The sequence below is a fragment of the Oncorhynchus tshawytscha genome, linkage group LG05 (genome assembly GCF_018296145.1).
Source record: "Oncorhynchus tshawytscha isolate Ot180627B linkage group LG05, Otsh_v2.0, whole genome shotgun sequence".
Taxonomy (NCBI): Eukaryota; Metazoa; Chordata; class Actinopteri; order Salmoniformes; family Salmonidae; genus Oncorhynchus; species Oncorhynchus tshawytscha.
The window spans coordinates 72,761,372-72,789,365 of NC_056433.1; the positions used below are offsets into that span (position 1 = coordinate 72,761,372).

General features: G+C 42.8%; 1 protein-coding gene across 1 annotated transcript; it reads left to right on the forward strand.

The window, feature by feature from the left end:
• Positions 1-5,482: 5,482 nt before the first annotated feature.
• Positions 5,483-27,514, forward strand: rhpn1 (rhophilin, Rho GTPase binding protein 1). The gene is made up of 16 exons (XM_042322337.1): positions 5,483-5,679; positions 5,920-6,010; positions 9,133-9,248; positions 12,337-12,465; positions 13,593-13,668; positions 13,786-13,863; positions 14,607-14,731; positions 17,410-17,576; positions 17,693-17,880; positions 25,025-25,181; positions 25,365-25,487; positions 25,570-25,764; positions 25,872-25,948; positions 26,036-26,182; positions 26,300-26,452; positions 26,963-27,514. The coding sequence occupies exons 1-16, from the start codon at positions 5,654-5,656 to the stop codon at positions 27,170-27,172; spliced, it is 2,058 nt and encodes a 685-aa protein (XP_042178271.1). The 5' UTR covers positions 5,483-5,653; the 3' UTR covers positions 27,173-27,514.
• Positions 27,515-27,994: the final 480 nt, after the last annotated feature.

Below are 27,994 nucleotides of genomic sequence, written 5' to 3' on the forward strand. Positions count from 1 at the left end.
GCTGGGAGCTCAGCCCCAGTGATGTACTGGGCTGCACTCGCCACCCTCTGTAGCGCCTTGCGGTCGGGAGCCTTGCAGTTGCCATACCAAGTGGTTATGCAGCCAGTCAATATGTTCTCAATGGTTCAGCTGTAGAACTTTTTAAGGATCTGAGGGCCCGTGCCAAATCTTTTAAACTTCCTGAGGGGGAAAAGGCGCTGTCGTGCCCTCTTCACAACTGTGTTGGTGTGTGTGGACCATGTTACACCCTTAATTCCGTAATATCAAAAGTGGACTAAAGATAGTTTTTGAGTGGATTTTTTGGGGGTAAGGTCAGGTTTTTTTGGCATTTCTAATCAAAGGGGCTGATTAATCTGACTTTTAATCTGTTGTTTGGGGGGCAACTTCAACCCACGTAACGCTTCAACCTCTGCATCCCAAATGGCACCTTAGTGCACTGTGAAGGTAATATCTTTCACAACTAGAGCACTATAGGGGATAGGGTGTCATTTGGGATGCATACCCTGTCTTTCTATTCTTCCCTCTTTGACCCCCTGTCCATCTCCATCAGTTCCTTTATCTACTAATTCTTCATTGTATGTACCTGTTTTATTTATCACACAGGTATACTGTCAGAACCTGTTTAAAAAAAGAAAGAACATATAGATATATATAATAATGGACTTCAGAGCAGGCTGAAGATACTGTAGCTTACTTTATATCTGTAAAATAATAGCGGAAATAAATGTCCCCATTCCCTTCTCTTCCCCCCTACTTTACATTGTAGTTTGAACGGGTGAAACAGCGTCCACTGCTGGCTGTTCAGGCTAACTACAATGCAGCTTCTAGACCTAGGGGCTTCTATGTCAAACTCGCCAATAACTCTCTGTATCTATATGCTGACTGTCCAGTATTATTACTCTGTTATTAAAACCATGTGTAAGTTTCCATTTAAAATAAAGCAGTTTCAGGTAGATACTCATAATTTGCTGTATTTATTTCTTCAAATGTCTTATTATAACGTTTAAAACCTGTTTTAGGTTTGCTGAATGGACGAAGTCTGGATATTTTGAGGATTGGTTGAAGATAGATCTTTGGGTATTTATTTGGTTGGTTTGGCCTATTATGCTAGAAATGATGAATGACTTTAGTGATTTGTATTAGCTGTAAAAACCATGATCCCGTACAGTGTGAACTACGTGTTTTGATGTTGTAAAAAATAACATTGTTTGATAAAGACTTTTTTTTCTTCATATTTAAGAATCCCCATTAGCTGCTGCCAAGGTAGCAGCTACTCTCCCTGGGAGACAGTCCCTAGGCAGTTATATACCATTTTAAATATTACATTTCATAACACTTTACCCAATACATTTAGCGTGTTCCCTCAGGCCACTACTCCTCTATCACATATTTACAATACAACACCCATGTCTACATGTGTTTAGAGTGCGTGTCTTATCATGTGTGTGTGTGTGTGTCTTCACAGGGACCGATGTTCCATAAGGTGTATTTTTATCTGTTTGTTAAATCAGATTTTATATCTTGCACCAGTTACCTGATGTGGAATAGTGTTCCATGTTGCCATGGCTCTGTGTAGTACTATGCGCCTCCCACAGTCTGTTCTTGACTTGGGGATTGTAAAGAGCGCACTGTCTTAGGCATCTCACAGTACAGACATTGCAATTTATTACTCTGGCCACATCTGCAGTCCTCATGCCTCTTTGCAGCATGCCTAAGGCACGTCCACGCAGATGAGCAGGGACCCTGGGCATGTTTCTTTTGGTGTTTTTCAGAGTCAGTAGAAAGGCCTCTTTTAGTGTCCTAAGTTTTCATAACTGTGACCTTAATTGCCTACCGTCTGTAAGCTGTTAGTGTCTTAACGACCGTTCCACAGAAGCATGTTCATTAATTCTTTATGGTTCATTGAACAAGCATGGGAAACAGTGTTTAAACCCTTTACGATGAAGATCTGTGGAGTTATTTGGATTTTTCTTTTTTTGCTGAGCATATAAAGCATGCAGCATAACAGCTGCACCAACACATAGGCACTCACACGACCAACGGACATGGGAACAATAACCGACAAAGACAGAGGGAACAGAGGGCACATATATCACATACTAATCAGGGGAAATGGGAACCAGGTGTGTGTAATCAGACAAGACATTCCAGGTTGATAATAATGAATCCCGTTCAGTGATGCCTAGAAAGCCGGTGATGTAGACCTCCAGAACTGGTGAACAGAATGAGCAGCAGTACCGGGGGGATCCTTGACAGTTAGTGCCACTGTGCCTTCAGAGCCTTCTTGACCGCCAAGAGTTCCTGGTCCCCTATGTCGTAGTTCTTCTGGGCGGGGCTCAGCTGCTTAGAGTAGAAAGAGCAGGGCCGCAGCTTTGAAGGGGTTCCTGTACGCTCTGCCCCGAATCCTACTTCGGATGACCTGACTGCGCTGACGCGTTGCTCCTCCATCTCCACTCCCTCCGTGGAGATGAGATAGCCCAAAAAGGACACAGACCGCTGGAAAAACAAACATTTCTCCTGTTTAACATATATATAGATCATACTCCAACAGTCTTCTCAGCACAGACCTGATTAACGAGACAAGCTGGACGCGGTCAGCAAAATAGACCAAGATGTTGTCTATATAGACCACTACGCCCCGTCCCAGCAGGTCCCGAAACACTTCGTTGACGAAGGCCTGGAATACTGAAGGAGCATTAGACAGGCCAAAGGGCATTACGAGATACTTGTAATACTCACATTTGTTCGATGATGGTTGGGATGAGTGGTAAAAGATAGCTGAACTTGAAGGTGGCCTTGTTCAGTGTTCCATAATCAATGTAGGAGCGCAGTCCCTCATCTTTCTTCTTGACAAAAAAGAATCTTGAGGAGGCTGGTGATTTAGAGGGGCGGATAAAACTCTGCTGGAGACTCTCCTGTATATAGGTCTCCATTGTCTCAGTCTCTGCATAGGAGAGGGGATAGACATGTCCTCTCAGGAGGGATGCGTCAGACAACAGGTCAATGGCACAGTCCCAGGGGCGAAGTGGTGTGCTCTGAATGAGTGTCATGGATCAGCAAAGAAACAGGAACAGTAATGTGATGTACAAGCCCTGTCCCTATTGGACAATATTCCAGGGCTCGAACTGGATTGGGTGACTGTAGGGGAACCAAAGGAATGCGTAATGCAGTGGCCAGTGCGCTATCTAAGAGATTCTCGGCAGCTCCGGAATCAATCAGAGCCAACTGGAGTGAAGGGCTGTGGAATTTAATGGGAAAACACACTGATTGATTTGACAGACAAGGGCTAGGGAATTTAATGGGAAAACACACTGGTTGATTCGACAGACAAGGAGAGGAGACCTTGCACACTCTTTAGTAGGCTTAGATTGAAAACATGGCAAATAGGAGTGGCAATACCGTCCTCTATTATCCTCAGTCATTTTCCATCAAAGTTGTCAGACCCCGGTGGCTTGTCATTGTTGATAGACAACAATAATTTCTTCACTTCTTCCACACTCATTTTACGGAATTCAAAATTATAGTGCTTGTCTTTCATAATTTGATCAGCTATACTTGATATGTAGTGTCAGCGTTTGTTGTTGGCATGTCATGCATAAATGTGCTAATCTTGCCAATGAATAAATGATTAAAGTGATTGGCAATATCAGTGGGTTTTGTGATGAAGGAACCATCTGATTCAATGAATGATCAATGAATTGCCCCAAATTTCAAATAAGGTGCTCCAAAGTGTTTTACTATCATTCTTTATGCCATTTATATTTGTTTCATAGTATAGTTTCTTCTTCTTTTTATTCAGTTTAGTCACATGATTTCTCAATTTGCACTATGTTTTCCAATCAGTTGTGCAGCCAGACCTCTTTGCCATCCCTCTCAACCATACCATTTTTTAATTCCTCATCAACCTACAGGGATTTAACAGTTTTACAGTCATTTTCTTAATGAGTGTGCTTATTAGTAACTGTAATAAGCAATTTCATTAATGTCAACTGCGTGTTGCCAAGGGCTAAAATAGAACTCCTTTCTATTTCTGACGCAGATCGTGCTGAAAGTCCTGCCTCTCCCATCTCCTCATTGGTTTATAGAAGCAGGTACCCACGTGCCATCTCCACATTGGTTATACCCACGTGGGTGATTGAAAGACGAACTTTGTTGCCAATAGTCATGGTAATACTATGAAAGTTTAGATGCCAATCACCATATAAGTTCAAAGATGAAAAAGCCTGGAAGGAGGAGAGATGACTAGAAACGATTCGGTTGGCCGTTTTATGTGTGGATTAATTTGTCAGAGTAGAGGTCCTTGTGCATTTCAGGTAAAATAACAACTCAATGTTTATATCCCAGGACCAATTAGCTAGCAACAGCAAGATAGCTAAATAGGACAAATTAACGTTATCTAGCAAGTGCAAGCTAACTAGCTAAATTTCCATACATATTTAATGCTTTTCGACCTGTCCCCAAATGAATGTTATTGGTTCAGAGTTTGTTTTGATATTTTAACCTGCGTGTCGTGATCGCGTTTGGTGTAGGGGGACAATGATGTCGCACGCGATGGCACGATGGCGCACACGCGCAGCCGGTTTGGGTTTTGTGTTAGGCTTTTAGAGGTTTCATGTTATCCATATCGTTGGAGACTGTCTTACCCCTTTTTGCCGAAGTTTACAGACACCGGCCATATTCAACCGGTGTTGAGCGTTAGCAAATTCATCAGTTGTTCTGCGCTTTGCCACACTCAGATGAGAGTGATCTGAAATCGAACAGATAGCCAGAGCGAATTTACGAACGCACCCTAAAATAGAGCTCCATGGGACGATCACAGCAATGGGAGCAGATGTTTTGATCAAGAGACATCTTTAGAAAATATACACATTTACTCTAACACTAAACAACACTAAACATACTGATATGTATTTTACAGTTATAAGGTGAAGGTGAAATCTTATAGTTAGTTTTATAGCTTTCTAAATACAGTATAATCAAATTATAAGTAATTTCAACCCTTATTCATACAGTTTTGTTGAATAGGAAATACATCATATACTGTAAAATATTTCATATTTTCACATTTTTATCATATTTGTACTGTGTACTTGAGTTTGTGTCCTCAACAGTGACTACACCTCATCAATGTATAGCTATTTTTAACAGAAAGGTGGGAATGTATCCTTTGTTGTAGAAGGGAGAATTACTAATGTTTGTTTAAGGTCAAGGTCCTCTAAATAATTACTGGGATTACGTAGATTACATTTTTAGATGACATTTAGTTACAGTTAACTGTTTATAGTGGAAACCGTTGCTATGGGCAACTGTAATTCCACAATTTTGCCATCGCCCATGGGATTCACAATTGGACAGTTTATCTTGTCAGTTAGAGAAATATCATATTTTGATTCGTAAAAATCTACGTCAATTAATGTAGGTGCTATGTCATTGGTTATTTTGCATTTAAAGACACCGCCTCCTGGAATAAAGCCACGCGACGAGTTATTTCGTTTGTATAGTGTGAGAGAGTTGCGCGAATGCAAATTGTAAAATAAGACCGTGATTGTTTTGTTACGGGTCTTTCCTATGTTGATTTGCTCTCTTCCCATCCACCGCAACAGACACTGGCCTGCAAGTATTGGTGCAACAAGTTGCATAGCGTCCTGGCTTGATGATGGGAGAAGAACCTGCGACGAGGCAAGTGTAATGTTTAGTTGTGGGACAATGCTATGCTACAAACAGAACGAGCTCATCTATTCAATCCCCGTTCACTTGTTTCTAGTTTCGATATTGTTGCAACCATAGACACTATATAACACTGTCTGCTTGCCTTAGAAATGCCGTGACAATAACTGGTAGGGTTGGCTAGAGTAGAACGGGGGGAAAGTGGTGTTTTTATTTTGTACAAATTAACGGCCTTGGGACATTCTGTTGTAGAGAGCCAGAGATGTCTGACGCTGGCTCAGACGAGGAGTTGGCGCTTCCCGCACGGATGGAGGAGGGGAGTCACAACGGGAGTATCAGAAAGGTGAGGGACACGCAGTTGTAGTTCCAAAAACACGGTACTGTACCAACACCTTTTATATTACACGCTCAAACGGAAAATTGACAGCATATGCTATGACGGTACAATAATATAAAAATAAATACCAGATCAACTATGTACTCTTCAAAGTTATTTATTATTGACATGTATTTCCATGCAGTGTCATTACTGAATCATTGACAGATTCATTGAGGGGTATCCTGGACCTGCATTGAGTTGCCTTACGTTGGTGAACTTTTGGTGACTTAGGTTGGGGGTCTGCTATTGCATCACGGGGGGTAGATTGGAGTAGGATACTGTCCAGTTGGGAGGTGTCATGGTACAGATGGTTTGTGGCTAGGAGAGCCTAGTTACCCCATTTCACCCCCTGCTGTCCCCTGGATTGGGCCTGGAGCACAGCTATGGCTGAGCAGTGGGCTGGGGCTGGAGGGCAGCTATGGCTGAGCTGGGGCAGTGGGCTGGGGCCCTGGGTCTGGAGGGCAGCTATGGCTGAGCTGGGGCAGTGGGCTGGGGCCCTGGGTCTGGAGGGCAGCTGGGGCCCTGGGTCTGGAGGGCAGCTGGGGCAGTGGGCTGGGGCCCTGGGTCTGGAGAGCAGCTGGGGCTGGAGCCTTGGAACTGGAGCATGACTTTGGCTGTGCTGGGAGGCTGGATCAGGGGACTGAAGCATGGCTATGGATGAGCTGGGGCTGGAGGCTTGGAACTGGAGCACGGCTATAGCTAAACTGGGAGAATGGAGCAGGGGACTGAAGGCAGGCTACTGGAGCATGGCTAGGCTAGCACCCTAATCCCTACAAGCACTCTGAGGATTACTGGGTGCACGCTCACAAAACAAACAACTCATAGAGGGGGATGAAGGGAGGTGGGAGAGGGAAGGAAATGGAGAGGGTTGGTTTAAAGGGGGGGTCCTATTGCATCTGCCCACAGAACATCAACTGTCATTTTCTGTTCATTTCCTGACGATTGTAGGCCTACATGTTGGCAAGACATGTACATGTCTTGTCCTTTATCAGCAGACTGAAGGAAGACTACAGTGGAGTCAGGTGTCTGTAACAGGTGGCCCTGGCTTGAGACCCCAGTCCAGCTCTAGTTATAGTATGGTGTAGCAGCATCATCAGACACTAGTACAGTCCTGATCTAGGCTCTGATCTCCTAGCAAGTGGCAATTGCTCACCCCCTCTTCCCAGCCTCATGTCTTCTAAAATGAGATCTCAGAGCCCATCTTAGCCACTTATAGACGTGGTGGATGAAGTTGGTGTTGGGAAAAAGAGCACTGCTAACTCTTGGTGGCTGTATTTCTATGGAAGTCAGGTGTAAGGTATTCCGAGTCTCCTCCGCTCCGTGGGCCGTGACGTCTAAGGACTTACCTCACAGCAGGTTACTGACTGAGTTCTACTGGGGCTTGGTCTCTTGGCAACCATCGCTACGGGGATCCTGTTGCCAATGTAATAGGCTATCTGATCCTAACTATGATGGAGGAGGGTGGTCTCAACCCTTCACACGTATGGATAGGACCAAATTTGAAAGGTTTCAAAACACAATAAATATGGAGAGCATATGCATAACCATGGTAGCAATTTAAAGGGAACAGTTAGGAGATTATGGCAACATTCGATTAAAGGTGAGGACACAGCAGTACACCTGACACGAGACTGAATCCAAACATTACACTGTTGAATTTCATGTTTATTTTAAATCTGAAAATACTCCGGATACATTCAGTAACATAAGAAAATGATAGGAGAATTTGGGGTGAGCGGTGTAACTGGTGTTTCCAAGTGGCTGCACACCTTATCTAAAGTGTACACAGTTCCTAAGTCATTTCAATGCACTTTTATGACTTAAAGAAGTTTTCAACTATAACGTGCTTTTTCATGCTCTCCTAGCTGTGCTGTTAAGGAATTAGAGCATGTACACTTGTAGTTGTGGTGTTTTTAAGCAATCCAAAAACAGTCCAATATAAATTGCAATCTGGGTCAGGTGGGAATAATTTGAAAGCTTGTTCTATTGCCAACATGACTACCTAAATTTATAAAATGCTGTTTTAGGTCTTAGCTACTATGGCCTATTTATTCCCTTACCTCCTTACTCCATTTGCACACATTGTATATAGATTTTTCTATTGTTATTGACTGAACGTTTGTTTATTCCATGTGTAACTCTATTTTTTGTTTTGTCACACTGCTTTGCTTTATCTTGGCCAGGTTGCAGTTGTAAATGTGAAAGTGTTCTCAACTGGCCTACCTGGTTAAATAAAATAAAAAGTGATAAGCTTTCACATGGCAATTCAGAGAAGCAGATTGTAATTTTGGTGTGCAATGAATAGAGTCGTGAGTGTTGTCCGCGGCAGAGGTTCACTGTGTTCAGGACAACCCAGGGTATGACGCCATGTCATCGTGTAACTGTACATCAAACATAGTAGTGATAAACGTTGACACTATATTACATTAGTTTTATGATATTGAAATGTGAAGAGCATATTTGGACCGTATAGATGTTTTGGTTTGCTTGTATGACATCAAAGTGATATTTATTATAATCCTCAACGTCTCCTCTTTCAAAATGCATTGAGTCCTTGTAATTTACTGTATTTCCCTCACTCAGACAACAGTTGCCCAACTAGCGGTAGGGATGTGGGCAACTTCTTGTCGTGCGCAGTGCTGAAGATCAGACCGGCTGTCAGTCAAAACCCATACAGAGCTGTGAGGCGGAGACACTGAACTCTGACGTCATGTAGAACATGTTACTGTACAGCCACTGCATTCCAATTTAGGTGCTTACCGGTGTTCAAATCTGCCATTTTTAACCCGTACACAAGTGTGAAGGTTTAATCACTCATACTTAATCAGGGAGGGAAACTAACGAGGTGCTCAGATGTATCTATTGCAGGGCTTTGTTATGTAATCCAACAGTCCACCAACCTACCTGTTCGGCTAGGAGTACTCTGTTTTACCTGCAGCTGGTGTTTAATAGCCGCTTATTATACACAAATGCATGTAAACTAGAAATACACATAGGGCCTAGACACAAGCAAACAGACAGACATATGTTCTTTAGCATGTTATGCGTTATCCACAATCTATTTCCCCCCCCACCCTTCTCTCCAGGGTTGTGATCCGTGCTCCCAGACCCAGCGCAGTAAGCTGCAGCACCGTAGAGCTCGTATCAACCAGCAGATCAACAAGGAGATGAGGATGAGGGCTGGGGCTGAGAACCTCTTCAGGTGAGCTGGGGTGGGTGAGGGAAGGGACGGGTCATTGTACCAGTGCACAAATATTGTCTCTGATCCTGTGTGTACACTCTCCTCCTGGGCAGCACTGGGGCCACTTCCCAAGCTGTGGTGGGAAAAGAAACTCAGAGCCCCACTACCTGTGGAAACATTGAGCTGTATCACATATAAACACTAGCAGATGGATCTACCAAACTATTTTAGGGTGTATGGGGAACGCCCCCAAAACACACCACCTTGTTTTATGGCACTCTGTGTGTCTGTGGTCATTCGGCAGGTTTGATTAAGTTTATTTGGTATTCTTTCCCCCCTCTGTTTTAAAGTGTAACTTGCCAGTTGGATGGTCTTATCAAACACACATACTGTCTCTCTGACCTGTACTTGTACAGTTATAATACAGCCTGTTCTCATTCTGTCTTCTTTAAAGTAATTCCGACTTTATTTCAGAGGAAGAAAGAGGCTGGTGGCAGGACATCAAAGCTGACCTAGGGTTTTATAGCACATCAAACCAACCTCTTTCAGGGCATTAGCGTCATTCTGATCCTTTCAAACAGTTCATCATTCATCCCACGCTTGTATATGTACAGTGTTACTGTGAGGGCCACTGAAGGACATGGTGTGTCTGAGTGGTTATGTAGAGGAGCAGAGCTATGGTACGTTGGACACTGTCTTTAACATCCACATTCATCCATCAGAGGATGAGGAGCAGGAGATTGGGGAGAGGAGACGTAGCTCTGAATTAAAGCAGAGCAGTGTGCTCCCTTTTTCTTTAGTGGGCTGTTAAGCTGCTGAGTCAGGTGGTCATAAGATGAACAACATCAAGCTAATTGAAAGAGAACCAACCCTCCCCGTGTGTCAACCCTCCCTCCCATCACTTGTTTTTTTTAGGTTTTGAGAAAAGCTAGCATAAGGGAAATAGAATAAGATTAGCCTAGTCATTGAATTAGTAGAGATGTCATGCACCATGTATCCCATTCACCAGCTTTTTATAGTTGACTCAGAGTCCTCTGAGGCGAGGACATGACTCAAATTGTCCAACTTCAGAATTTGCTGTTTGGCCCTATAGAGACAACCACATAAGAGGGGTGGCTATGGCAGGGCTCTTTGCTGACCTTTTTTACAAGGAGCACATGTGCGCTTAAATTGAGACATTTGGTATTTAAGCTGATGCTCCTAAATTGAAATTCCAGGTCGCACAGTAAATCTTTAGGCCCGTATGCGTGTTAAATGGTTGCACTGTAGATATGACACCCCCACCCCCCTAGCAGCACCCAGTCCTGTCCCTTCCTTCCCCTCTATTGAAACTGGATCACAGAGACCCCTGGCGCCACCAATCAACAGGCTTTGTCTTGTCCAGCTGCTGCCCCTTTCCCTTCCCATTCCCATGCAGAGAGAGATTTTCCTAGGGAGGGCAGCTGTCTGCAGGAATCTCATCTCTGGGTTTCAGTGGGAGACATGTTTATCCTCACCAGTGTCCCACACCCACATGTGTAATGGAAATAGTTCAGTGAACCGTCTTCAGGTTATTAGTAGTCTAACCTTGCCTGATACCTGAAGACTTGCATTAGCTCCGACCAAGTCATTTGACATGATGCAGGACTCTCTGGTTCAACGCCAGTCACGCGTGTACACACACACACACACACACACACACACACAATGAGTTGTCTGTGAACTGGTTTGTGGTGGTAGGAGCTAGGGTGAGGGGAAAGGGAGTGACCGAGACTAATGAAGGATGATTGGAGAACCTAGGAGGGGAGGGGGTGCATCACATTAGAGCTTCTGATTGGCTGATGATGTCATGTGGCGGCATGCTGGTGTAACAGGACAGTGTGTTTATATACTATGGGCTGGTGTAACAGGACAGTGTGTTTATATACTGTGGGCTGGTGTAACAGGACAGTGTGTTTATATACTGTGGGCTGGTGTAACAGGACTGTGTGTGTGTGTGTGACAGATTGGTCGTTCAAGGTGTGTGTCCGTTGGTTACCTCTGTCTCTCTTAGCCTCAGACAGGTGTCAACATGCCTAACCTTTCACCTCTGTGTGTATGTGTCGGTCTTCTAATCCGGGACAAGTCTCCTGTTGTGGTTGAAAGACTGGCTCTCGTTGAGCCCTAATTGTCACCTGGCAAAGGGAGTGGCTTTCTCATCCAAGTTAATCACAGTTGTGTCTGTGCTGAGCGATAAGAGCGTTTTGAAGTCTGTTCAGTTTTTTGAAAAATAGTCACGTTTTTGATTTGGTTTAAACAAATGCATTATGTGGGTTGCATGCTGTAACAACACAGAATAAAGCAATTAATAAAAGCCCCATGATGGCAGTGACTGCTCATTACTGCGTATCACTTATTATCCATTTATTCACATTACTTTACATCAATAAAATACTTCCTTTGTGACATTTTTAATTTGATCATCTCTTCTCAGGCGGTGTCTCTGTCCCAACAAGTCATCCCATATAGACTAGTAGCTGGCTATAGCGCTGCTTTCTGACAATCACTATTTTAGTAGTTCTTCAAAGTAGATCAAGCATATTTTTATGACTTCTGAATACCAACAATGAATTACTTAGATCATGTATTGTCAGATAGAGATGCCTCACGAAGGAACAACTGCTCTCTATCCTTCTCGATCTGGCGTCCTGTCCCTCTCCTTCGCCGTATCAGTCTGCCCTACGAGACTTGCCTGGACAAGTGGAAGGCTCAATGTATTCTGGTCATTGTAGTTAAATAACCACCATTTGGGCTAATTGCTTTGTGTGAGTTAGTTATCGGCCCAAAACTCCTCGGGGCTCCAGAAAGTGTCCATTGCGTAACCAGGGGGAGTACCCAGGATTTCTGTGATGTGGAGAGAAGTGTCTGTCGGATACCATGACAACGAAGTGATGCCTCGGAGTTTGAGGACAGTTCTAAAATGTTAGCGCTGTTTACATCAGATCAGCCAGTCAGCCATAGTAACGAAAGCTTATGTCATCAAACACACTGTTGTCCATTTGACAAATGCCCATGGACAAAATGCACTATCCTGTTTCTGTATGGTATTTTTATATATTGTCCTAATCTGATATGAACATGTTTGTTGCAGAGCCACCACTAACAACAAGGTAAAGGAGACTGTGGCTCTAGAGCTGAGCTTTGTCAACTCTAACCTGCAGCTACTGAAGGAAGAGCTAGAGGAACTCAACAGCAATATGGAGGTCTACCAGACCGAGAGGTAACATGTGAACAACAAGATCTTATAGTTTTACTTACAAATCTGATGTATTATGGATGAACGTCTTTTTTTATGCATTAATTCCACGTGGTTACCAGGGTTAATTCCACGTGGTTACCAGGGTTAATTCTACGTGGTTACCAGGGTTAAAACGGAAACAACTCAAGGTTACATTTAGGTATTCATTCCAAGTGGCTAATGGAAAATACCACCTGAGAACTTTTGGTATTTGTTTCATTAGTCCATTGTTGACATAGTCCCAAAATGTTTTGCTGGTCAGTAATCAAGTTGTCAAGATATGTAACTTTCAAAATACAGAAATCATCCCAGTGTGACGCATTTTGCATCATATGATGTGTCATACGGGGATGATTTCTGTATTATGAAAGTTGTATTTCTTGACAACTTGATTGCTGACCAGCAAAACATTTTGGGACATTATCAACAATGGATTAATAGTTTTTAGGTGGAGTATTCCTTTAAGGTTAGGGCTATGGTTTGGGGAAGGCTTTACAAAAACAAGGTGCTGTTTCCATGAACTATCATCAAGTATTCTCCCGGCTTGTTAGAGCATTGTGAACTGCCATGGGGCCGTGATCAGAGTAGCGCTCTTCTCCCTCTGAGTATCATGAGTTCGCGCCCGTGCTGGGCAATAATATTGCTATTTTTGTTTTGTGAGAGCCGATGAAGGCGTATCGCCGTTCTCAGGACCTCTTTTAAAACGTCCGAAATTGAAGTCTGTTTCTAGTGATCAGCCTGGTGTGAAAGCACACACCCTGGTGGGGGGCGATGGCCTATTTGGGCTAATTCTAGCCTAATGAGTTGCCTGCATTGCCAGTAAGGAAGCGAGGTGTGTTTGTGTTAGCCAGGCACAGTTCTGAGGTTTCTTCCATCCCAGCTGAAGCGCAGGGTCACAAGGGGACAAATCCTGTGATTACTGTCATTAATTACCCCATGGGGAGGGGTGGAGTTAATGCACTGTGTTTTGGTATTAGAGGAGTGAGGGGCTACTGGTCAATATAGTTACTCTAATAGTACAGGGAGACAGATGGGGAGGGAGGTTTGGGTTTTCTGTGGAGGTTTGTGACAAATGTCATTTAACACATGTGTTGGTCTCTCTCCTTAAGTGAAGCCATCAATGTTCCCATGATCCCACTGGGTCTGAAGGAGACCAAGGAAGTGGACCTCACTGTCCCTCTCAAGGTAAGGACGATAGGACCTTAAAGCCTCCCTCAAGGTGAGGACAATGGATAATATCTCTTGCTCGTTCTCAATACTCACTTTATTTAATATGAACCTCATTTTTCTTCACTCTGTCAGGACGTTATCTGTGAGCATTATGGAGAGGACAGCTCTTTGTTTGATAAGGAGATCAAGGAGTTTATGGAGCTCAGACAGGTTAGATACTCTTGAAATGCTAATTAACTGCTCATGCTGTTGAAGATGCTGCCACCTAGTGGATTTATGAAATTGAGTACGGTTACATGCAATAATGTGATTTACTATGGATGGTCAAATGAATATAATAGTTTGATTAAAACGTTTACATGCTTTGCAAGAAGAATGCTTTCCCTAATAATCCTGTTTACATGGACACCTCTGAAATCAGGCTACCTGATGACACTGATAAATGCAGAAAATCACCAATCAAAATAAAGGTTCTACCACAGTGGCCATGTTATTTTTGGGAATCATATTTGATTCTGAGTTCGGACATACAAACTTTATATGTGAAAATGACTTGTAAGACTTCAGTTGTTCGGAACTTGCGTCGCTAAAGAGGAAGGCTCTCGGCTGGTGCTAGCACATGCACAGCTGGAATGCCAATTTATATAAACAAAACTATTTAAGGTGTTTACATGTCCTAATGATTTGAAAGATTGCTCAGAAAACCAGGTGTTTTAATTGACGTACGTTTACTTCGATTTGGACGCCAATTAAGATGATTAGAGTAAGGTGTTTACACAATAGTCATGTAATCTGACTACCGCCATAATCATTTTAATATCCAATTATTACTGTGCATGTAAATGTATTCCGTGACTATTGGCTGACTGGTTGCTTCTCAGTGGCTGTAAATATCTGTGTAATATGTATGTTGTTGAGTGTTAATGTGCGTCTTAACTGTGTGTTGTCAACAGGCCATGCGTACCCCCAGTCGTAATGAAGCCGGTTTGGAGCTTCTGATGGAGTATTATAACCAACTATACTACCTGGACCAGAGGTTCTTCCCCCCACACAGAACACTAGGAGTCCACTTCCACTGGTATACACCCAAACCAGACGTGCAAGCACACACACACACTGCAACCCACCGCATGCAGGCACGCACACACACCCTCACACGTCTCTTACTCCTCTCTAGTTCATGTCTCATCCTCTGTTTCTCTCCCTTCTCTCAATTCAAAGGGGTTTATTGGCATGGGAAATATATGTAAACAATTCCATAACCAAGTGAAATTGGTAAACAAAAGGGAAATGAACAGTGAACATTACTCACAAACATGCCAAAGGAATAGAGACATTTTAAATGTCATACATAATATGTGTGTATATATACAGTGTTATAATGATGTACAAAAGGGAAAATAAATAAACAGGAATATGGGTTTTATTTACAATGGTGTTTGTTCTTCACTGGACGCCCTTTTCTCGTGGCAACAGGTCCCAAATATTGCTGCTGTGATGTCACACTGTGGAATTTCACCCAGTAGATATGGGAGTTTATCAAAATTGGATTTGTTTTTGAATTCTTTGTGGGTCTGTGTGATCTGTAGGGAATATGTCTCTAAAATGGTCATACATTTGGCAGGAGGTTAGGAAGTGCAGCTCAGTTTCCACATTTTGTGGGCAGTGAGCACATAGCCTGTCTTCTCTTGAGAGCCATGTCTGCCTACGGCAGCGTCTCTCAATGGCCAGGCTATGCCAGCCTCTCTCAATGGCCAGGCTATGCTCACTGAGTCTGTACATAGTCTTAAGCTTTCTTTAAGTTTGGGTCAGTCACAGTGGTCAGGTATTCTGCCACTGTGTACTCTCTGTTTAGGGCCAAATAGCGTTCTTGTTTGCGTTGTTTTTTTTTGTTAATTACTTGACACATTGGAAATAATTATCTTTTTGTTTTCTCGTGATTTGGTTGGGTTTAATTATGTTGCTGTCCTGGGGCACTGTGGGGTCTGTTTGTGAACAGCAGATTGGTTAGGGGACTCATCTCCAGGTTCATCTCGCTGTAGGTGATGTCTTTGATATGGAAGGTTTGGGAATCTCTTCCTTTTAGGTGGTTGTAGAGTTTAACGGCTCATTTCTGAATTTTGATAATTATCTGGTATCGGCTTAATTCTGCTCTGCAAGCATTATTTGGTGTTTTAATTTGTACACTGAGGATATTTTTGCAGAGCTTTTTTTTTTGTGTGTGTGAAGTCTTGGTTGGTGTGCGGACCAAAGACCTCATAACCATAAAGGAAAATGGGTTCTATAACTGATTCAATTATTTTTAGCCAGATCCTATTTGGTATGTTGAATTTTATGTTCCTTTTGATGGTGTAGAAGGCCCTTCTTGCCTCGTCTCAGATCATTCACAGCTTTGCGGAAGTTCCCTGGGGCGTTGATGTTTAGGCCGAGGTGTGTATAGTGTTTTGTGGGCTCTAGATTGAATTTGTACTTGTGGTCCTCGCAACTGGACCTTTTTTGGAACAACCATTATTTTTGTCTTACTGCGATTTACTGCCAGGGCCCAGGTCTGACAGTCTGTTCAGAAGATCTAGGGGCTGCTGTAGGCCCTCCTTGGTTGGGGACAGAAGCACCAGATCATCAGGCATTTGACTTCAGATTCTAGTAGGGTGAGGCCAGGTGCTGCAGACTGTTCCAGTGCCCCCGCCAATTTGTTGATATATGTTGAAGAGGGTGGGGCTCAAGCTGCATCCCTGTCTCACCCCATGGCCATGTGCAAAGAAATGTAGTTTTTTTTGCTAATTTTAACCACACTTGTATACATGGATTTTTTTGTATGTTTGAATGTTTTTCCCCAACACTGCTTTTCATCAACTTGTATAGCAGACCCTCATGCCAAATGAAGTCAAGCTTCTTCTTTTTTTTATCAAAAAAGCATGGGAGGACTTTGCCTTTGTTTTGGTTTGTTTGTCAATTAGGGTGTGCAGGGTGACTATGTTGGAGGGTTTGTATTTTGTGCTGTAGTTCATTCAGTGTAATTGCCATAAGCACTGGATTCTCCAGTCTTTAATAGTTGATATTATAAGATTTGTGTTTTGATCATGTATGTTTTTGTTGTGTTCTTTGTTATAGAGCCAAAAATATTGGAGAAGTGGTTTATCCATACCATATTTATCCATTTGTTTTGGATGGACAACTCAATGTTTAGTGTTTTCCAAACCTCCCAGAAGTGGTTTAGATTCTTCAATTACATTTAGCTGATTTCTGATGGAACAATACATCTCTTTCTGTAGTGTATTTCCATATTATTTGTGATTCACCATAGTGAAGTTGTAGGCTCAGGTTTTCTGGGTCTCTGTATTTGGTTGTATAGGTTTCTTTCTTAGGTTTTTGCATTCTTCATCAAAATGTGTCATTGTTGTCAATTTTTAGGTTGTCTGCTTGACATTTTTAGGTTTGATAGGGAAGCTGAGAGGTCATATATACTGTAGGTTTTCTACTACCACGTTTACAACTTTACTATTTCAGTGGAATGTTTTGTCCAGGAAGTTGTCTAAAAGGGATTGAATTTGTCTACTAGGTTTCTGCCCTATTTTCCTTCCATCTATAGCATTTCTTAATATTATTCAGTTCCTTTGGCTTTGACGCCTCATGATTGATTATTGCTCTGTTCAAGTTGACTGATCTGATGAGGTGCCAGTGAGCTGTGGGAACACTCTGAGACTCTCAACTGCCCCTCCCTCTCTCTCACCTGCCCATCCCCCGCTCTGTCTCTAGGTATGACTCTCTAACAGGTGTGCCGTCGTGCCAGCGTGCGTTGGCGTTTGAGAAGGGCAGTGTGCTGTTCAACGTGGGGGCTCTCTACACACAGATAGGAGCCAGACAGGACCGCTCTGCTACAGCTGGCATAGACCGGGCTATAGACGCCTTCCAGAGAGCTGCAGGTAACCACACATTCTTACACTCGCATTAACATGGCATGAGATGCACACACAGACACACACACCTTCTGTTTGCGCTGTGTTTCAACATACTTGTAAAAGCTATTGTGTGTGTCCAGGTGCATTTAACTACCTGAAGGAGAACTTCTCCAACGCTCCCAGTCTGGATATGAGTGGCCCGTCACTATGCATGCTGGTCCGCCTGATGATTGCCCAGGTGCAGGAGTGTGTGTTCGAAAGAGTCACACTCACAACTCCAGACACGCACTTCATCACCCAGCTACAAGTGGCAAAGGAGGCCGCACGGGTGAGGGGGCGTGTGTGTCTGTGTGTGTCAAACATGTTATACCCACTGGTGCACAATACCTTGAGCCAGTGCCCTTGTTGAAGACTTCTCTTCTGGTTAAGGACTATGTTCCATTCTCCTGACTTTCTCTCTTAATTACATTTCAAAGTGTTTTATTGGCATGGGAAACATATGTTTTACATTGCTGAAGCAAATGGAATAAACAAGGTCAACATTACACAAGTTTTAAAAGTATATAGACATTTAAAATGTTATATTATTGGCTATGTACAGTGTTGTAACAATGTGCAAGTAGTTGAAGTATGAAAGGGAAAATAAATAACTAGATGAATATAGGTTGTATTTACAATGTTTGTGCTCCACTGGCTGCCCTTTTCTCATGGCAATGGGACAGAAATCTTGCTGCTGTGAAGGCAAAGGCAAAGTTTCATGACTGTATTTCGCCGAACTGATATTGGAGTTTATCAATGTTTAATTTGTTTTCACATTCTTTGTCTGAGCTGTCGGAAATATGTGTTTCTAATGTGGTCATACATTTTTTTGTCTGGCGGTTGGGAAGTGTAACTCAGTTTCCACTTCATTTTGTGGGCACATGGGCAAACCTGGCTCTCGAGATGCCACGCTTTGGCGTCCTCTCTCAATAGCCTTCTATGCTGAGTCTGTACATAGTCAAGGATTTTGTTAATTTAAGGTCAGTCACAGTGGTCAGGTATTCTACCACTGTGTACACTCTGTTTAAGGCCAAATAACATTCCTATTTTTTTGTTTATTCTTTCCAGTGTGTCAAATAGTTATCTTTTTGCTTTCTCATAATTTGGTTTGATCTAAATGTGTTTATGTCCTGGGGCTCACCTGGCTGAGGAGACTCTTCTCTAGGTTCATCTCTCTGTAGGTGAGGGCTTTGTGGTGGAATGTGTGGGCAATGCTTCCTTTTGGGTGGTTATAGAATTTAACAGCTATTTTCTAGATTTCGATAACTAGCGGGTATCGTCCAAATTCTGCTATACCTGCATTGTTTTCCAGTAAGTATATTTTTGCAGAGTCTCAATTGGGTGTTTGTCTCATTTTTGTGACTTTTTGATTAGTGAGTGGACCTCTGACCTCGCAACCATACAGGGCAATGGGTTTGTTAACTGATTAAAGTATTTTTAGACAGATCCTAATTGGGATGTTGAGTTTTATGTTCCTTTTTATGGCCTAGAAGGACCTTCTTGCCTTAGATTGTTCACAGCCTTGTGGAAGTTACCTGTGGTGTTTAGGCTGAGGTAGGTGTAATAATTTGTGCTCTAGGGCAACAGTGTCTGGATAGAATTTGTTGTCTTGCCTACTGGACCTTTTTTGGAACACTGTTTTTTTTGTCTTCCTGCAATTCACTGTCAGGGCCCAAGTCTGACAGTCTGTGCAGAAGATCTATGTGCTGCTGTAGGCCCTCCTTGGCTGGAGACAGAAGCAAATGGTAGACATTTGATTTCAGTAGAGTGGGCCCGGGTTCAGCAGACTGTTCTAGTGCCCTCGCCAATGTATTAATGTATACAGTTGAAGTCGGAAGTTTACATACACTTAGGTTGGCGTCATTAAAACCCGTTTTTCAACCACTCCACAAATTTCTTATTAACAAACTATAGTTTTGCCAAGTCATTTAGGACCACTACTTTGTGCATGACACAAGTAATTTTTCCAACAATTGTTCAGACAGATTATTTCACTTATAATTCACTGTATCACCATTTCAGTGGGTCAGAAGTTTACATACACTGTGTTGACTGTGCCTTTTAAACAGCTTGGAAAATTCCAGAAGATTATGTCTTGGCTTTAGGAGCTTCTGATGGGCTAATTGTCATAATTTGAGTCAATTGGAGGTGTACCTGTGGATGTATTTCAAGGCCTACCTTCAAACTCAGTGTCTCTTTGCTTGACATCATGGGAAAATCAAAAGAAATCAGGCAAGACCTCAGATTAAAAAAATTGTAGACCTCCACAAGTCTGGTTCATCCTTGGGAGCAATTTCCAAACACCTGAAGGTATCATGTTCATCTGTACAAACAATAGTACGCAAGTATAAACACCATGGGACCACGCAGCTGTCATACCGCTCAGGAAGGAGACGCGTTATGTTTCCTAGAGATGAACGTACTTTGGTGCAAAAAGTGCAAATCAATCCCAGAACAACAGCAAAGGACCTTGTTAAGATGCTGGAGGAAACAGGTACAAAAGCATCTATATCCACAGTAAAGCGAGTCCTATATTGACATAACCTGAAACCTCAGCAAGGAAGAAGCCACTGCTCCAAAACCACCATAAAACAGCTAGACTACGGTTTGCAACTGCACATGGGGACAAAGATGGTACTTTTGGAGAAATGTCCTCTGGTCTGATGAAACAAAAATAGAACTGTTTGGCCATAATGACCATTGTTATGTTTGGAGGAAAAAGGGGGAGGCTTGCAAGCCGAAGAACACCATCCCAACCTTAAAGCACGCGGGTGGCAGCATTATGTTGTGGGGGTGCTTTGCTGCAGGAGGGACTGTTGCACTTCACAAAATAGATGGCATCATGTGGAGGAAAATTGTGTGGATATATTCAAGCAACATCTCAAGACATCAGTCAGGAAGTTGAAGCTTGGTCGCAAATGGGTCTTCCAAATGGACAATGGGCCCCAAGCATACTTCCAAAGTCCAGGTATGGGAGTGGCCATCACAAAGCCCTGACCTCAATCCCAAAGAGAACTTGTGGGCAGAACAGAAAGTGTGTGCGAGCAAGGAGGCCTACAAACCTGACTTCGTTACACCAGCTCTGTCAGGAGGAATGGGCCAAATTTCACCCAACTTATTGTGGGAAGCTTGTGGAAGGCTACCCAAACTGTTTGACCCAAGTTAAACAATTTAAAGGCAATGCTAACAAATACTATTTCCCACTGGGAATGTGATGAAAGAAATAAAAACTGAAATAAATCACTCTCTACTATTATTCTAACATGTCACATTCTTAAAATAAAGTGGTGATCCTAACTGACCTAAACAGGGAATTTTTACTAAGATTAAATGTCAGGAATTGTGAAACTGAGTTTAAATGTATTTGGCTATGTAAACTTCCGATTTCAACTGTAGGAGCCGCACACTTGAGTAAATATGGATCCAGATTGTCAGCGCCTAACGATTTCTTACGATCTATAGCAGATTGTGCAGATAAGACCTCATCTTCTGTGACTTTTTGGAAATTAAAAACGGGCTTACAGTTTTCCACATCAGCTGAATGCCGAGGGGCTGAAACAATAGACCGGTCAGGATCATGTTTGCCATTTTTCTTTTAAAGAAAACCAGCAGAAATCAAGTGCTTATTAAGAACATCACAAGTTTCAGTTCAGTCACTGATTCCGATGTAATTTGCTTCCGCAGGAACGTTGAATTTCCTCGTTTTAAGTGAGTTAACGGTTTTCCATAATTTAGAGGGATCACCAGCAGACTCTGTCATAGCACTAAGAAAATACCTAGATTTTTGCCTATTTTATTCCTCAAATGCATAAAAAGCAGCCAATCAGCTGTTTCACCAGTTTTCCTCACCAAGGCCCATGCTTTTATTCTTTTGCAGGAAAAGGATTTTCAAATGAGAGGAGAACCAAGGATTAGTTCGTTTTTAAATTTTGTAAATGTGTATCCGGAAGTTGCTTTAACGGGCCGGGCCGTGTTTATCAGCCATGGAGGTAAAAATCGACTAAAAGAAATTGGGTCCATTATGCAGTTTACGGATAAAAGCTCTGAAATAAAGGCCATGGATAAAGGCATGCTCGGAGAAGTGTTTAATTCTAAAGAAACTATATACAGATGTCAGTTTTTTTTTGTGTTTTTTTTTGCCTAGTGTCTCTGATACATGTAATAGGGCAGTGGTCACTGTCATTTGCAAATAATCCCCTAGCTATATGAAGTGTATTTAAGGTAAGGTCTATTAATGTAGATTTTTCCAGATCTTTTGGATTAGGACGGGTAGGTATAGTTATTTAGTTCATTACAAATGTCTTTAAGTGACGCTGGCATCAGCCAGTCGAGATTGAGGTCTCCGATTTAATAATTCAGAGTTTTCATGATTAGACATTAACTCAAACATTTTGCATAGAGCAGATACTGGAGCTGAGGGTGGGCGATTAAACTCCCGCTAGCGTTAGTGCATTATGACCAAGGACCACATTTAGAACTAAGCAGTCATACTGTCTCGGAACAGAAGTTGAAATGGACACCGTGACATCTAGGTTGCATTTAACATAGATGGCAATACCTCCACCTCTGCCTGCTCTGTACCCAGCTAACAGAATGCTTTTCCAACAGTCTTGAAGGTGTTCCCACATATGCTGAGCACTTATTGGTGGCTTTTCCTCCATTCTGTAGTCCAAATCATCCCAAACCATCTCAATTGGATTGAGGTCAGGTGATTGTGGAGGCCAAGTCATCTGATGCAGCATTCCATCACCCTCCTTGGTTAAATGGCCCTTACACAGCCTGGAGGTGTGTTTGATCATTGTCCTGTTGAAAAACAAATCAGAGTCCCACTGAGCACAAACCAGATTAGATGCGTATCGCTGCAGAATGCTGCGGTAGCCATGTTGGTTAAGTGTGTCTTGAATTCTAAACAAATCAGACTGTCCGCAGCAAAGCACCATCACACCTCCTCCATGCTTCACTGTGGGAACCACATATGCGGAGATCATCAATTCACCTACTCTGCGTCTCACAAAGACATTGCGGTTGGATCCAAAAATCGCACATTTGGACTCATCAGACCAAAGGACAGATTTCCACCAGTCTAATGTCGGCAGGTTGCCTAGTGGTTAGAGCATTGGGCCAGTAACTGAAAGATTGTTCAATCGAATCCCCGAGCTGACGAGGTAAAAATCTGTCTTTCTGCCCTTGAACAAGGCAGTTAACTCACTGTTCCTAGGCCGTCATTGTAAATAAGAATTTGTTCTTAATTGACTTGCCTAGTTAAAAAGATAAATTAAATGCTCGTGTTTCTTGGCCCAAGCAAGTCTCTTCTTATTGGTGTTCTTCAGTAGTGGTTTCTTTGTAGCAATTTGACCATGAAGGCCTGGTTCACAAAGTCTCTTCTGAACAGTTGATGTTGAGATGTCTGTTACTTAAACTCTGAAGCATTGAATTGGGCTGGTAAGTCTAATGAACTTATCCTCTGCAGCAGAGGTAACTCTGGATCTTCTTTTCCTGTGGCGGTCCACATGAGAGCCAGTTTCATCATAGCGCTTGATGTTTGTTTTTTTGACTACACTTGAAACTTTCAAAGTTCTTGAAATGTTCCGGAATGACCTAGCTTCATGTCTTAAGGTAATGATGGACTGTTTCTCTTTGCTTAGTTGAACTGTTCTTGCCATAATATGAACTTGGTCTTTTACCAAATAGGGCTATCTTCTGTATACCACTCCTACCTTGTCACAACACATCTGATTGGCTCAAACGCATTAAGAAGGAAAGAAATTCCACAAATTCACTTAACAAGGCACCTGTTAATTGAAATGCATTCCATACCTCATGATCCTGATTGAGAGAATGCCAAGAGTGTGCAAAGCTGTCATCATGGCAAAGGGTGGCTACTTTAAAGAATCTCAAATATATATTTTGATTTGTTAAACTTTTTTTTGTTACTACATTATTCCATATGTGTTTCATAGTTGTGATGTCTTCACTATTATTCTACAATGTAAAACATTTTAAAAATGAAGGAAAAAAATCCTTGAATGAGTAGTCAACTTTTGACAGAAAAAATAAATATGGGGGATTGGAAGTGATACAGACAATTACATTGATGGAAGCTACAATCTGCAATATTAAAGCTGATCTACCCCTTAAAAAATTTATGGAATAGCCAATTAGAATATACAGACCACAAATTCTATCATTTCATTGAGGATACCATCAATACCAGTCCTTTTGGGGTTGGAGGGTTTGTATTTTGTCCTGTAGCTCATCCAATGTAAATTGGAGAATTCAGTGCGTTGTGGTAGTCTTTAATAACAGATTCTACGTTTTGTAAATAATCACGTATATTTTTGGTTCATGGTTAAATGGCCGATAAGGTTGAAGTGGTTTATCTCCATTTTAGATAGCTCTTCATGTTTGTTTAGTGTTTTGATTCTATGGAGTCTTCAATCACAATGATGATTTCTTATGTGCTATTCCTTTTTTTCTAAGTGTATTTCTGTGTTTTATTGTTACACCATAGTGAAGGCGTAAGCTGCTGTTGTGGTTCTGTTTTTTTTTGGGGGGGGGTTTCTCATAACCTAAGAAAGAATTTCACATTCTTCATCAAACCATTTCTCATTGTTAGGTTTTCTGCCGGAATTAAAATTGAATATGTTAGCTGATAGGTTGAATATTGTTCAAGCGTCCTACTGCTAAGTTTACACCTTCCCTATTGCAGAAAAACATTTTGTCTAGAAGGGATAGGATTTGTTGTTGGCCAATAGTTTCTACACTGTCACCTTTCCATTTACAGCATTTCTTAATAGTGTGCAGTTTGTTCTGTTTCGATGCCTCACGATTGAGTATTGCTCTGTTCAAGTAGGTTGTGATTTGATAGGGGTGTCAGTGGGTTGACTGTGAAAGCTCTGAGAGACTCTGGGTTGAAGTCAGTGATAAAGTAGTCTACAGTACTACTGCCAAGAGATGCGCTATAGGTGTACCTACCATAGGAATCCCCCTCGAAGCCTACCATTGACTATGTACATACCCAGCATGCGACAGAGCTGCAGGAGTTGTTCCCTGTTTTTGTTGGTCATGTTGTAAAATGTTCCTGTTTTGACTCATTTAATAGTGTGTTAGGTCTGCACTATACCAAGTTAGCATACCCCCTGAGTCTCTTCCCTGTTTCACACCTGGTAGTTTGGTGGATGGGACTACCAGCTCTCTGTAACCTAGAGGGCAACCAGTGGGTCCATCGCCTCTATACCATGTTTCTTGTCGGATGACAATGTCTGTATTTGAAGTCCAGGTTCCTGCTCTTTAGGCCAAAGGCAGATTACCTCAAAGCCTGGAATTGCCAAGGACTGTGTTCTATAAAGTGTCCAATGTTAGTCATGTGGTTTTGCTTCAGACCAGGAAGTGTGAGCAGAGCCTGCTGAGCATCTCTCTTAATCTCTCTCTAGGTATCTGATGTGTATAGCTTGGTGCTCCAGACCATGTCTCAGACCCTTGTGAAGGACTATGTCCCGTTCTCTTGGGCCTCCATGGTTCAAGTGAAAGCTGAACACTTTAGAGCCCTCTCCCACTACAATGCTGCTGTCGCTCTCTGTGACCACACCCGTAAGTACCTGTGTGTATCTGTTAAGGATGATGCTTTAGGAGAACATACGTGTGTGGTCCTGTGTGTCTGTTGGTGCGAGCATGATGTGTGGTGGATTTTGTTCCCCCCCCCGCACATACATAAAATGGATGCAGTCATTGTACTGTAAGTCACTTTGTGTAAAAGTGTCTCATGTTCTGTAGAGTCCATTGAGGAAGGGGGTGACGAAGAGTCGGCGAAGGCTCTCTTCCAGTTCCATGTCAGTAGTCCTGCTGGACCCCCACTCAGCCAGGTGCTCAGAGACCCTGAGGACAGACGAAAACTGGGTGAGTACACACACAAAGATATTTGATTTTTGTGCATGGTCATTGAGTACCTACTAAAGCTCCGTGTGTGCTCACGCTGTAGGGAAGGCCCACCTGCGTTGTGCAGTGATCAGACATGAGGAGGCTATGAGAGTACATGGTCTATGTAAGATCCTGAGGAAGATGGATATTCTACAGGAGGTGCTCTCTTTCATGTACAAACGCTCCCTGGACAAATACTCCGAGATGGACCGAGAGGATGACTTTGATGAGACCGCAGAGGCCCCCGAGATACACTGTGAGTGAGGGAGGGAAGGAGTGGTTTTTGTGAGTCAGTGAGTGAGAGGTCTGTGCATTAGAGCTACTGAACATACAACATAGTAGTAAGTGATTGTTGTCCCTCAGCTCAAACCCAGCACAAACCAGACATCACACCACCCAACTTCTCCACTGTCCCAGTCACTGACATCTTCCAAAGGCTGGTAAGAGAGGGAGACTAAACATTTTAATTTTCATTAAAATCATAAGGTTTTGAAGTTGATGATGGTGTCTCTGTGTGTGCGCTGCAGGGTCCCCTGTCAGTGTTCTGTGCGAGGGCACGCTGGGGGCCGGTGCGTGTGGTGAGTCTCCAGCGAGGGGACGGGGGTTTGGGGCTGACTCTTAGAGGAGACTCTCCTGTCCTTGTGGCTGGGGTGGTGCCGGGGGGTTGTGCCCAGGTGAGATAGAAGCACCCCGTCTCCTCTTAACCCTCTGCTTTTGTATTTCCTAAGATTCTCCAATGGAAATTGTACAGTTTTTCATGCAGCAATGAAATATACTGTGTGTTTTCTCAGGAGGCAGGTTTGAGAGAGGGTGACTATATAGTGGCGGTGGATGGAGAGGACTTTAAGTGGGCTAAACATGGAGAGGTGGTCCACATCCTGAAGAGCTGCAGCGACAGAGGAATACAACTCGGCATCATCACACTGCACACACACGATACACAGGTAGGGGTGCTTGTGGTTGTGTCTTTGTGTGTTACATCTCATTAATGTCTGTGTGTCAGGGCTTCACAGCCCAACCATTTTTTTCTATATGTGCCTAAATCTTTGGCTTGTGCGACCTGGAATTGTTATTTAGGAGCACCAGTACGCCTAGAAAGATTTAATATTTCAAATATTTGTCATCGTGCACCTACATCACTTTGTGTGCACCTACATTTTTCAACTTAGGGGCACGTTCCCTTGTAACACACACTAAGTTGAAAAATGTAGGTGCACACAAAGTGATGTAGGTGCACGATGACAAATATTTGAAATATTAAATCTTTCTAGGCGTACTGGTGCTCCTAAATAACAATTCCAGGTCGCACAAGCCAAAGATTTAGGCACATATGTAAATAAAATGGTTGGGCTGTGAAGCCCTGACACACAGTGTGTGTCAGATCTCATTAATGTCGATCTTTCACATCTCGTGTGTGTGTGTGTGTGTGTGTGTGTGTGTGTGTGTGTGTTCAGGTGGATAGGAGGCAAGTGATGCTCTCCCCCAGTGGAGACGAAGCGAACGCTCTGCAACGGACCATAGGCAGGGCTAAGGGGCAGCGCACCGCCCCCTTACTCAACTGGAACAGGAAGAAGACTGGGGGAGGAGGCAGAGCCACCAAGAGACTGGGCAGCACCTTCAGCCTGCCGTTTGGAAACCTTCGGGACTGTGAGTCCATGTACTGAGGGCACAGCAGACATGTTAGTTCCATACAGTGCACTACCAGCCAATAGTAGTGCACTAGAGAATAGGGTGCCATTTCAGACAGTGCCATAGATAGACAAACCACTCAGGGAATGACAGGTGGACATGTTACAATACATGGATGTTTTGTAAATGACTGGATATTAAATGTGTTATTGCAGCAGGGCAAGGAGAGGAAGAGGAGGTTCGTAGGAAAGGATGCTTGGTCCAGATTACAGCAGTTTCAACTGCAGAGAAAAAACAGTTTTAGAAAGCAGGTGACTGCATGTACAGTGCCTTGCGAAAGTATTCGGCCCCCTTGAACTTTGCGACCTTTTGCCACATTTCAGGCTTCAAACATGAAGAATCAACAACAAGTGGGACACAATCATGAAGTGGAACGACATTTATTGGATATTTCAAACTTTTTTAACAAATCAAAAACTGAAGAATTGGGCGTGCAAAATTATTCAGCCCCTTTACTTTCAGTGCAGCAAACTCTCTCCAGAAGTTCAGTGAGGATCTCTGAATGATCCAATGTTGACCTAAATGACTAATGATGATAAATACAATCCACCTGTGTGTAATCAAGTCTCCGTATAAATGCACCTGCACTGTGATAGTCTCAGAGGTCCGTTAAAAGCGCAGAGCGCATCATGAAGAACAAGGAACACACCAGGCAGGTCCGAGATACTGTTGTGAAGAAGTTTAAAGCCGGATTTGGATACAAAAAGATTTCCCAAGCTTTAAACATCCCAAGGAGCACTGTGCAAGCGATAATATTGAAATGGAAGGTGTATCAGACCACTGCAAATCTACCAAGA

Bases quoted from the DNA above. Each gene is read 5' to 3' on its own strand.
- rhpn1 (XM_042322337.1), top strand. From the start codon at position 5,654: ATGATGGGAGAAGAACCTGCGACGAG. The intron at 5,680-5,919 runs GCAAGTGTAATG...ATTCTGTTGTAG, and splicing joins GGAGAAGAACCTGCGACGAG to AGAGCCAGAGATGTCTGACG. The intron at 25,949-26,035 runs GTAAGAGAGGGA...TGTGCGCTGCAG, and splicing joins CTGACATCTTCCAAAGGCTG to GGTCCCCTGTCAGTGTTCTG.